We start from the raw sequence: 12,755 nt of genomic DNA on the forward strand, positions 1-12,755 counted from the left end.
CAGTTGAAATGTTAAAAGAAAATCATTGTTGTATTTATCTACAAAAATTTTCACCACAATTTTATCCATGACTAAGCATGTTGTTATATTATGTTTGATTGAAACTACATATATCTTCTTATAGTTGAGGCATTTTTACTAGAAAAAAAAACTAAATGTATGCTGAACCTTTTAAATCTTTTAAAAAATAACAAGTTTATGTTAGAACCTTTTAAAAGTTTTAATTGTGTTATCTATATTTCTAAAGCATATGAAATTTCTAAAATAAGAGTACCAAATAAGTACTTAAAAAAGAAGTCAAGGCAATATTTTATCTACAATTTCATGTAAACCTTAATTACATTATATTCAAATTCCAGCAAGGGAGTACTTAAATGAGTACTCAAAATTGATAAAATCTTTATGGAGAACCTTTGTGCTTTAGAAGAAAATATAAATTCCTGTTTGTGTTTTCATCTCTGAAGTATGCAAAGAATAGTGTATAATGTATAATGTATAAGCTAAGGTTATATTATCTCTTTTTTTATTATGTAGATGACTGAATTGATTGATATTATGATATATCATGGGGGTAATTTTCAAAAAAACGAAGACAACAGACTAGTTTATTCTCCGGATAACAGAGCTTGTTTAGGCGATCTTGATGTGGACACTCTGGACGTATTTTATGTGAGAAACTACTACAAAGAACTTGGTTATGGTGAAATACAGAAGTGTTGGTGGCTTGTGCCTGGGAGGAAACTAGAAGTTGGTTTGAGGAATCTAGACAGCGATAATGAACTCATCGATATGTGTTACCATGCTCAGAAAAACTAAGGGTTGGTTGAAGTGTATTATGAGCATGGTGTCTCACTTCCTGAGGTATTAGAAGGTGATACTAGTGTTGTCTACTTGGATGAAGAAGAAGATGTTGGGCAGAGACCAAGTGAGACTCCAATTCCTAATTTTAAACCCACTTTAGTTGATGCTCCCCTTCCAAATTCTAAGCCAAATGAACAAGATTCTAACTCCAATGTTGGGCTAAGTGCAGCTCCAACACCCACTCCTACTACTGCCAACATTGTCCCCATACCTAAACCACAACCATCCAAGCCTACCAATGTTTCTAATAAACCCAACAGCACTACCAAGTCCTCTATACCAACTAAATCCTCCAAGCCCACTAACCCAAAACCTTCTACCAAGCCCACAAACCCAACTAAATCCACCAAGTCCACTAAACCAAAGCCATCCACCAAGCATACAAATCCAAAAAAGTCCACCAACCCTACAAGTGCCACAAATTCCAGCAAGCCCACCCAAGTCAGAAAGCATTGCACAAGGCCTGCTTCCAAGAGAGGGATAGCACATGTTACTCAAGCCTCAGTTCATGCTGATGATTCTTCTGACTCTTATGAGAGTGCAGAAGATGAACAATATAGGCCAGGTTTGGAGGGTAGTTCTTCATCTTCAGATGAAGGGTTTGTATCTGTCAAAGGTAGGAGGAGTTCTCTTAAGTTTAAACATGCCTCTGCCTCTGCATTTGCAAAACTTAAGGAGAAGATTGTTATTGAAGATGATGGACTAGTGGAGGATGTCTCGGATGGCGAAGTTGACATTGGTTTTGTTGGTGCAGACTTTGGACTTGATCCTGGTGCCGATTCTGATGGGGCTAATTCGTGGCATTCTGAGGAGATGAAGACCCCTCCCAACTCTGAAGAGGAAATAACAGATGTTGACTCAGATGATGGTTGTCCATTGTTTAGAGATGGAGGAAGGTTTGGAGAGTTAGTGCTGGAAGTTGGTATGAAATTCACTACCAAATGGGAGTTCAAAGAGGCTGTTAGGGAGTACACAATTCAGGAAGGAAGGAGGCTTAGGTTGAAAAAAAATGATAGCAAAAGAGTGAGAGCTGTATGTAAAGTAAAGGAATGTCCATGGCTGGTGTATGCATCAAGAGACCATGAGGATACTTGTTGGCAAATAAAAACATTCAACAATGATCACACTTGTGCTAGAGAGGACAGAAACAGGGCTGCCAACCGCAATTGGGTGTGTAGTAAATTGGTAAAAAAAGTTAAAAAGTACCCAAACTTCAGGCATTGTGAAGCAATGACCTATTTCAAGATAAAATTTGATCTTACTTTGAATAAGAATTCAATTTCTAGGGCATTGTGTGATGCAAGAGGTATCATGTATGGTGATGAAAAGAAACAGTACATGATGGTGCGGGACTATGATTTGACATTGCTAAAAGCCAATCCTGGATCAACTATCCAGATTGCAACCATTCCTCAACCAGATGGGACAGTGATATTTGATAAAATGTATGTATGTTTAAGTGGTTGTAAGGATGGGTTCAAAGCTGGATGTAGGCCGTTGATTGGGTTAGATGGTGCCTTTCTCAAGACTCAATTTGGTGGCCAAATTCTATCCGCGGTTGGGCAGGATGCCAATCATCATATATATGTCATAGCCTGGGCAGTTGTTGATGTAGAAAATAAAGAAAATTGGAAGTGGTTCCTTGAGTTACTTCACCAAGACTTAGGAGACTATAAAGACAATGGATGGTGTTTCATATCCGACATGCAGAAGGTAACAGTTACATAAGATTTTCATACATATGATTCTTGATATACATATTATTCTTAATACACTTGATATTATGTATTGTTGTTGTGTGATTAGAGTACTTGATATTATGTATTGTTGTTGTGTGATTAGAGTTGGACTGACATGATGCACAATAATGTTCATTTAGGGATTGTTATGTATATAATTGTTGAATGTGAGGGACCTTTATGGGGAGTCATACTGAAAGTAAGGGACTATTATGGGGATCAATAATAATAATTAGGGACTGTTCTGGTGACTCTTATGCATATGAGATTACAACATTGATTTTTGTGCCAGGGTCTGATTCCTGCTATGCAGGAGGTGATGCCTAGAGTGCATCACCGATTTTGTGTCTGGCATTTGTGGAGAAACTTCAACAAGAACTGGAAAGACTTGGAATTAAGGGGTTTACTATGGGAATGTGCTCGAGCCACCACATTCCAAGAGTTTAGGGACACCATGAACAAGATCAAACGTATCAGCGAGGATGCTTGGGCATATCTAGACAAGTGGTCAAGAGATTCATGGACTAAGTGCCAATTTAGTCATAAGCCAAAGTTGGACAGCATATGCAACAATGCATGTGAGGTGTTCAACTCCAGGATTAAAGAAGCAAGAGCAAAGCCCATCATTACTCTTTTGGAAGAGGTCCGAATATTTGTCATGAGAACCATTGCAAGAAACAAGGTAAAATTAAGCAATCATGTTGGAAAACTACCACCAGTAATCAAGAGTAGATTGGAGAAAGTGAGGAAGGAATCCAAGAATTGGCATCCCATATGGACAGGAGATGATGGATATGAAAAATTTGAGGTTCATGGATATCCACAAATCATGTTGTTGATTTGGGAAAAAAATTATGCACATGCCAATTCTGGATGCTAACAGGTAATATTTATAATGTTAATCTACTTTACTTTCTTTTAGTATTATTGTCTAAATATTTTTATACTTGCTGCATTCTTGTAGGAATTCCCTGTGTACATGCATGTGCTGCCTTGTCTAGGGTGAATAAGCCCCCAGAAAATTTTTGTCATCCATTAGTAACTATGGAATCATACAAGGCAACATATAACCATCACATAAATCCAATACCTGGACAACCGCTGTGGGAGGTTTCAGAATTTAATAAGCCACGTGCACCAAAGGTTAAGCGGCCACTAGGAAAATTACAGATGAAAAGAAGAATGGATTCAGATAAAAAACATGGAGGAGGCAAGAGATTGAGGGTAGATACTAAGAACAATGATAACACTCATTTGAAAAGGCAGCTTGGAAAATTTACTTGCAGTTATTGTGGTGATAAAGGTCACACCAAGAGAGGTTACAAAAAGAAGAGATTGGCTGATGCAGCAGCAGCAGCAGCTGCTGCTGCTGCTGCTGTGGCTGAGGCTGAGGCTGCTACAAAAAACAAAGAGGGCGAAGGGGGAGGAGATCCAATAGCCGACCAAACATGCGTTGCTACCTCTGATGGAACGAACCAACAAGGTGAAGGAGAAAATGTACAACCTATTGATTTAGCACCTATTGTTACAGCAGCCAGTGATGTCCAACAAGTAGAACTTGATTTGTCTCTCAACCTACCTGTTTTGAACAAGAGGATTCTCAGCAGGTAAAGATGTAAATGCCATTTTTATATCATAACCTATTACTGTATTTTAACTTTGGAACCTGAATATTTTTACATGATATAGGTTGCTGAAAATATAAGGCCTACAAAGCTGCCGGCAAGAAGAAGAAGTTCTCCATCACCGAGTTCTGTCACAGTCAATCCATTGCAGGGTGCTAGCTCAGGAACAACATCAAGGATGGCAAGTTTAATGAAGTTTGTGCCTACTCCCGGTTTCAAAGCACCAAGGAAAAAGACTTGAAGAAATTAGTTAGATATGTTTAGAGAGGTTATGAAAATTAGTATGTGGCATTAGGCCTTTAATGTTTTGTTAAAATTTAGACAATGACTACTAAGATCAGTCCTGGTTATTTTGATATCACAGTGGATCTTTTGATGTTAATACTCATGATGCTTGGTTATGCATCTTTTTTGTTCAACTCTGATAACTAATTTAATATAAATCCAGTTTGCTGTTTAACTTATTTATTGTAATCCTCTTTAAATATAACTCAGTTTTGTTGAATCATGTGTAAGTCACAGGAATACCAATTACTTTTTATTCATTCCATTCAAATATTTTTACAAATACATATTCCATTACATTACATTACACATGATCCTTCCATAATTTTTCTTCAAATTTGTCACACATCGCTAACAGAAACACTACCATCATAAACACAGCTACCATCAACAAATGGTCATGAATTTCTGACTTCTTACATCATTTCCAACCTTCCAACCCTCCATGCTAGGTTCATCTTCATTCTACCATTGACTCTATCATAATCTTCTATTCTAGCACTTTCCTCTTAAACAATGTCAGCCTAAACAAACATACCACACCAAGTCTTTTTTCTTGTCTGAAATGAACCAATAAAAGATGATGAAATGAGTAGGCAAGAACAAATAACAAATATCATATATTTAACTTACATTATAATTGGGATATCCAAAAAATGGCTTGTTTGAATTTGATTCTGTTCCAGACCATCGCAGAATTGGACGATAACCACACCCACACCATTCCGGCATCCTCGCACTTCTGTTTCGGCTTTGTGACCTGGCCCAGTTATCGGTTGGAGGACAATGATTCGAGTTTTCAGCTGCGGTGTTTCCACCACCCACCATGATGCTGCAACTAATAGCGACAAATGACAAAGATTTGACAAGAAGAGCAACAAGAAGAAGAAGAAGATAAAGAAGAATGAGAAGACAATAGGAGGGAAGACGGAAGTTGAAGAAGATCGTAACTCAGATAAATGAGAGAAAATTAGGGTTTTAGGGACTAAATTGGGTATAAATACAACCCTCGCCACCTCAGCTAGCCGTTGCAGGGTCCAGCATGGCAGAGAGGATGCCACCATGGCATTCCGTTTGCTGAGTCATCACCGGAAAAGGCTGAGGGACTACATTGGTGCCCGGATCTAAATCTGGAGAACCAGTATAGGTAATTTTAAATCTCAAGGACTAAAATGAGTAATCGCGTGAATCTCAGGGACCAAAATAGGTATTTAGTCAGTCAAAGACATTCTGTTTCTTTTATCTATATGCTGAACTTTTCATTTTTGCTGAATAATCATGTAGCTTTTATACTAAATTGTTATTTTGATTCTTTCCCCCTTATGCCATGCATTTTTTGACTTGAATCGTGTAACAGATTAAAAGAGATATCCATTATGAAGATTTTCAAACATCCAAATATAGTTAGGTTGCATGAGGTATGTATAATATGCTAATACATGACAAATTTCATTGTACTTCTTTATCTTATTATATTTGTAAAGCTTCTTATATTTTAGGTTTGGCTAGTAAGACCAAGATCTACATAATTCTTGAGTTTCTAAAGGGAGGGAAATTATATGATAAAATTGTAAGAATTTATATGCTATTTATCTATCGGATATGATGGAGATTGGTTCTGCTATACTCATTTTGAAAATTAGCTTCACATGTCAAAGTTTTGTGTTTGATGTGTGTACGGTTACACCCTTTTTGGATCTGTAGGCTCAACAGGGAAAGCTTCCTAAAAATAATTCTAGGCGCTACTTTCAACAACTTATAAATGTTGTTGCTCATTGTCACAAGAAGGGTGTGTACCAGAGAGACTTGAAGGTGAAAGATAATATATTAGAGATGAAGTTAACTATAATCTTGTTGTAATTTTTGTTGGCCTTATTATGTTTCGATCTTGATGAAGTTGTTTTCTTTCTATTTATAGCCTGAAAACCTTCTTCTTGATGCATTCGAAAATTTGAAAGTCTCTGACGTCGGATTGAGTGCATTGACAAAGCAGGTAAAAAAGTACTCTATTTGTGAAATAGAGATGAAAGAAATGATTTTTTTTTACATTAAAAAGGAGCAGAGTTATTTTATTGTATTGGCATATTAATGTGCTTTATCTTTAGAAAATGTTTTGGAGATAACAAATTTGACTCCTGCATTTTTTTTCAAGAGTGTTGATGTTCTCCACACGACATGTGGGACCCCAAATTATGTTACACCTGAGGTATAGTCAAGTATGCAGTTCTGGTCTGTTATATATATTATCTCGATTATTTGCTTCTTTTTCTTGGGGTATAGGTTTTAGTTATGTTATGGGAAAATAAGTCTATATTTTGGTGGCCTAATAGCTGTTATTAGTAAACCCATTACCTTAGAACAAGTCCAATGTGAAGATCCAATTTTACTTTTTTCTAATACTAAAAGGTCTTAACTGTTGGAGCAAGTCAAAAGAAGATTTTCACACAGATTTTTAGAAAAATCAGTCCCGTAGGGACTTTAAAAAGCCAATAATAACTTGTCAAGTGGCAAGTTATTATTTAAATAAATAATTATATAAAATTATATTAAATAAATAAATAATAATTATAATAATTATTTATATTAAATAATTAAATAATAATTAATTATTATTAAATAATAATTAATTATTAAATTATTATAATTAAATAATTAATTATTATTTAATTATTTAATATAAATAATTATTATAATTATTATTAAATTAATTATTATCTATTTATTTAATATAATTATTTATTTATTTAAATAATAATTTGTTACTTGGTAAGTTATTATTGACTTCTCAAAATTTCTATTTAAAGGGACTGATTTTTCTAAAAATCTATGTGAAGACCTTCTTTTGGTTTGCTCCAACAGTTAAGACTTGTTAGTATAAAAAAAAAGTAAAATTGGATCTCCGTATTAAATTTGCTCTAAATTTTGTACGAAGTAATCTTTTGTAGGTGCTAGGCAATCAAAATTATGGTGCAACAACTGATGTTTAATCATGTGGAGTCATCCTGTGTGTTTTGATAGCTGGATATCTTCCTTTTGAGAAGGCTGACCTTCCTGTACTATACAACAGAGTATTCTATCTCTGCCTCTCCTTAGCTTGAAATAGAGACCTCAAAGAGCTAGTTAGAATAGGCAAAATGTATTGTGGGTGTCATGGGAAATAACAGTTATAGATAACCCTATGTTGTAACAATAAACAAGGTCAGAAGGCATAATGTCAACAATTATTTAAAACTACTAGGAGCATATAATGTTATAGATTAATAAGTAATAACTGCTGCTTATAAAATACTCATTTACTTTTGATTATTAATTATGTGCCAATCATTGATATAACATAAACTTGTAGTATTTGTATTGTTTAAATTTGTACTATATTTTTTTACTTTTCAAAAAAAATTTGTGTATAAATATTTTTAATTTAATGAAATGTTTTATTTTTTAGTAATTAGTTTTAGTATATTTATATTATATACAATAAAAATAATTTGAAATTTTAGAAAAAGGATAGGTTGTTATTTCTAAAAGAATGAGTATAATTAAAAAAGTCTTAAGATTTTAGCGGTAATAGTAATGGCAACTAAAAGTGAATAACATTATAATTTTAGAATTATTTTTAGTGGCTATATAAATTATGTTTGATGGCCATATAAATTGTCAAAAAAATAACTACTAAAAATTATATATTTTTTGCAGCCATTAAAAAGATCTTTACTGACTAATGTTATATTTGCTGTTAAAATCTTTTAGCAATAAAACAAAATGATTAATATCTAATAATTATCGATAAATGTATTAACGGTTATTTTTATTATCACTAAAAATAAAATAAATGACTATTAAAAGTAAATTTTCTTATAGTGAGGATTTATTAAACTGAATCTTTCCATGGGAGAGAGAGAGACAGAAAGAGAGAATTCACTTTTCTCTTTATAATTGCCGTTTAATTTAAAAGTCTAATTTTTATCTTGTTTACAGTTAAATAAAAGATTTATTAGCAGTGTGAATTAATGTGGCAATGTTATTGAGTGGTGAATTATTAATTTGACAATAACTTGAAAATGATCGCATAATTTAAAGATAAAAATATTATTTATATATTTATATATAAATATATATATTAATTAATTTATTTTTAATATATATTTTATATTAATAATTAATTTTAATATATACTTAATATAATTGTTCTCGCATATATGACCAATAATAAGTTTGGGGAAAAAGATCATAATTAACTTGAAGCTTTGTTTTACAAAATAATTTCACACTTACATTTGATACGCGCGGCACGAAAATATTTTGATCAAGGTCCGTACTAATTCATGTGCATGACAGAAAAAAAAATGAACACAAATTTTTTGATAAGGATTTTGTTAGGTAGACAATAATTTTTATGAATAATGTGAATAATAAGTTCTAGAATTGACCTAGTAAAATAAAAAAATATTTCACCCTAAATTACCTTCTAAATTCTAACATTAGGATAACCATCCGCACACTTAGTGAATTGAACATCCAGCCATTGTTAACTGTGCACGAGTAAATTAAATAAAAAGAAATAACCATTCAATTAAGAATTAACATAATCAACTATCTGCATACCTATTGAATTGAACATCCAACATATCCATTATTCATATTATTTAATATTTTCATTGTCTACTTATATTTTTTTTTTACAATATCAGTAGCTCAGTACTATGAATTAATTTTTTACATTTCAGTAATATGAATAGTTTTTTTCGAGCCAACGGAGAACATTTGTGAACTCCTTTTTTTTATTATTGTTATTAGAGTAATATTAAGAAATTAATTTTTTTCAAACAACATCAATCAAAATTTTCAAAATTATTTTATTATTTTAAATTATAAATTCTTAAAAAATTAGTTAATATTAACTAATTAAAAATTAATGTCGTATACTTTCTCTTGTTGTTATGGAGAAGTTTTCTGAAACGGAGATTTGGGATCAAAAGATTAGATCATCGAAACTAATCAGAGCATTTTCCTCAGTCACGAAAGAGTTACAAGAACCAGCTGAATATGTAACTACTAATTAATAGACATTATTTTTCTAATGCATGTGGTTAATTAAGAATTGTTTTTGTAGTCGTATCTCGCCTAACCTCTTACTCCAAGCAGATATTACAAGTTCTTGTATTCATTATTCATTATATATATAAGGATTAGGAGCGGTTTGAAAAATTGGACTACGACATTTCTTGTAACTACTCGGTTGTTGAACCTCAATCATTCATACCTGTTATCCATGCCAATTGAGAATTATTAAGACCTTTGAGAATTCAACTTACCTAGGATGCTATATATATGAATACTGCTATTATTTTGAAATAATTTTATAGTACGCAAACATTATATATATAATCTCTTTATTTTATGTAAAACTAACTAGGCTGACATACAATCTATTATTGATTCAAATGCAAGAAAGCTTGTGGAACAAAAAGGTAATGTTCAATTTGATTATTAAAATTTTTAATGCGAATCAAATTAATTCTTCATTTTTAAAAATGACCAAATAATTATAAATTTTTGTTCGTCACTAATTTCAACCGTTGCTAATACAATATTAACGCAGATCGTTAAACACTAACATGACAATCAATATAATTAAATTGATGTCCTAAATTGTTTAATTTGACTCATTTAGTCCTTCTAAAGTAAAATTTTAAGCCCTCAAAATAATTATACCACAATTTTATCCTCATCTCTATTACGAATTAAATTAGTACTTTAAGGGAAAACAAGTATTGGAGTAGAGAAAGATAAATGGAGAAGTTTATTTGATCCCAAATTCTCATATTACAAACTTGCATAGGAAAGCAATTCCGGAAATTACACGAAATATTATCAATGCGAAATTGAACACATACACCAAATTAAATACAATCGTGACAATCACAGAGAACATTATTCCGAACATCTTACTATGAATTAATTGATCACATGATGGAGCAATTGTCAGGGTTTGATTCATAAACAACCCTATCACAGTAGTAAGGTGGAGGATTATTGTACCATGGAGGGCAATTAATGTAGTATGGTGGTGGAAGAGGCTTAGAACATTTTCCATCACACTTAGGGATTTCACACTTTGAACATGCCAACTCACACTTGCATTTGCATTTGGGGCCTTCACACTTGTCACACTTTTCACACTTCCCCTTGCATTTTGAGCATGCAATAATGACACACTTGCATTGACACTTAGTCATGTCGCACTTTGAGCAGAAATCACACTTGCCAGAACAATTCAATGCATGACACAAAAGGGCGTATGCCTTCTCTAGTTGTTCCTTCTTTTTCTTTTCTTCTTCGTCTTTCTTTTTCTTCTCTTCCTCTTTCTTCTTCTTCTCTTCCTCCTCCTTTTTCTTCAAATCTTCTATTGTGAGGATCGACACGCTACGCTTGAACTTCTTGTTAAGCTGGTTCAAAAGGCAAATCGTGTTGATATTGCTGCCGGTAACCACTACTTGGTCTTTGTCATCTCCTTCTAGTGCCACCGAAGTTACACCTGTGCTAATTTTGTAATTTTATACACGTAATAATAACGCCAAAAATATATAGTTATTTTTGTTGATATAAAAACATATAGTCAAACATTAATTTGGTGGAAACTTAAGTACAATCAACTTTACGTAAAGTTGATAACTAAGAGCCGTTAGATAAAAAATTAGTCATATCAGTCAAATTATTTAACTATCAACTTCACGACTGCACCTGAATTTTTACCCATTGATTTATATTTGTTACTTTTCCTTTTTAGAGAGTTTTATAATTTTCTTGTTACGAGAGTTAAAAGTTAATTAATATTATGAAATTTGTCTAATGATTACATATCATCACGGCTTTCTGTATTTTTCTTTTCATATAAATTTACTTATAAGTCCAATTATATATAACAAATAATATTACTTCAAAAATTAATTCTTATAGAAGAGTAATATATAATAATTAATCTGTGTTACTTTTGGGGGGTGTATTACAGTATCCCGTTAAAGTATCTGTTTAAAATGATTATGAACCAATAATATTCATCAAAGAACTATTGACTATATATGATACATCTCTTCGTGATATACAAAAATATACAGGTAAATTTATATAGAGAGAGAGAGATTGAGAGAGAGAATTGAATTGGCATGATATATATATATAGTAACCTTTGACATCTGCAGCAATGGTCAACGCCTTGTTTCTGCATTTTTCACAATGCATTTCCACCTTGATAACAAGTTTTTGCTGCAATAGTTGGGATGTTAATTTAAATTATTGAAGAGCTTATGGAAAGCATATATATGAGGTTAATTAAGATGATGATGTAGGTACCTTCATGCTTTGTTGGTGTTGGGATCCCAAAGAAACTGAAGGCGGTTTTGTCCTATGCTTTGGAGCTGAGTGATGAGCAGTGGTTATGTTAATGTATAAATGTTTATATATAGATAAGTAGATATATCATATCATGTGCTATATGCAATTCATTCTTCATTTTCACTCCAATCTCCAAACGCCCGCTACCCATACAACACCTGGCCCATATATTACTAACAAAAATGTTACTATTATTATTATTATTATTATTATTATTATTATTATTATGTTCTTTAAGATTTAGGATTTTTTTTCAAAAATACACTTAAAGTTTAGTTGCATTTAATTTTGTTTTTAATATTTTAGATTTGTATCAAAATTATTTCTAGAGATTAACTCCATGTGAAATATTAAAAATAAAATTAAAAATTTTTAGTGATAGTTTTTACATAAATCCAAAAATATTAAGAATAAAATTAAATAAATAAAAAATGTTAGAAATAAAATTAAATAAAATTAATTATTAAAAGTATTCTAAAAAAACCGCAAACGTTAAAAACAAAACGTTTACTTTATTATTATTATTATTATTATTATTGAAAAATAACAAAAAAGAAATCATCTTTTGACCGCTAAGTGTTTTTGTTGGGCCACTGCTTGGAAAACAAGTAAAGTTGAAGAGAGCAAAGTTTGATTTATCTAATAATAGTTTTTAACCAAAAAAAAGTGACAAATTAATTATCGATTTTTTAAATATTTAATAAATTAGCTTCTAATAAAATAGAAAGGATTTTTATTTTTAGAATTTCAAGTAATTTAGTTCATTAATTATAGTATTTTGAAAAACTAAAATTAATTTGTCAGATTCAAAAAATTATTAAAAACTAATATATGATTTTATCTTATTAGAAAC

The 12,755-nt window shown here is 31.7% G+C and overlaps 2 protein-coding genes across 2 annotated transcripts; one reads left to right on the forward strand and one right to left on the reverse strand.

The window, feature by feature from the left end:
• Positions 1 to 3,644: 3,644 nt before the first annotated feature.
• LOC130949016 (uncharacterized) lies at positions 3,645 to 7,497 on the forward strand. The gene is made up of 8 exons (XM_057877856.1): positions 3,645 to 4,181; positions 4,290 to 4,406; positions 5,197 to 5,318; positions 5,868 to 5,928; positions 6,215 to 6,322; positions 6,429 to 6,503; positions 6,663 to 6,716; positions 7,456 to 7,497. The coding sequence occupies exons 1-8, from the start codon at positions 3,645 to 3,647 to the stop codon at positions 7,495 to 7,497; spliced, it is 1,116 nt and encodes a 371-aa protein (XP_057733839.1).
• A 2,793-nt stretch (positions 7,498 to 10,290) lies between these two features.
• Positions 10,291 to 11,961, reverse strand: LOC130951334 (uncharacterized). The gene is made up of 3 exons (XM_057879986.1): positions 11,861 to 11,961; positions 11,695 to 11,773; positions 10,291 to 11,045 (listed from the first exon to the last, which is right to left on the reverse strand). The coding sequence occupies exons 1-3, from the start codon at positions 11,864 to 11,866 to the stop codon at positions 10,474 to 10,476; spliced, it is 657 nt and encodes a 218-aa protein (XP_057735969.1). The 5' UTR covers positions 11,867 to 11,961; the 3' UTR covers positions 10,291 to 10,473.
• Between the last annotated feature and the right edge of the window lie 794 nt (positions 11,962 to 12,755).

Source organism: Arachis stenosperma, chromosome 9 (genome assembly GCF_014773155.1).
Source record: "Arachis stenosperma cultivar V10309 chromosome 9, arast.V10309.gnm1.PFL2, whole genome shotgun sequence".
Taxonomy (NCBI): domain Eukaryota; kingdom Viridiplantae; phylum Streptophyta; class Magnoliopsida; order Fabales; family Fabaceae; genus Arachis; species Arachis stenosperma.

Coding starts and splice junctions, on each gene's coding strand:
- LOC130951334 (XM_057879986.1), bottom strand. Junction 11,046..11,694: donor CATTGCTGCAGATGTCAAAG/GTTACTATATAT, acceptor AAATTAGCACAG/GTGTAACTTCGGTGGCACTA.
- LOC130949016 (XM_057877856.1), top strand. CDS start 3,645: ATGGAATCATACAAGGCAACATATAACCATCACATAAATCCAATACCT. Junction 4,407..5,196: donor CAGGAACAACATCAAGGATG/GCAAGTTTAATG, acceptor ATTCTGTTCCAG/ACCATCGCAGAATTGGACGA. Junction 5,319..5,867: donor GATTCGAGTTTTCAGCTGCG/GTGTTTCCACCA, acceptor ATCGTGTAACAG/ATTAAAAGAGATATCCATTA.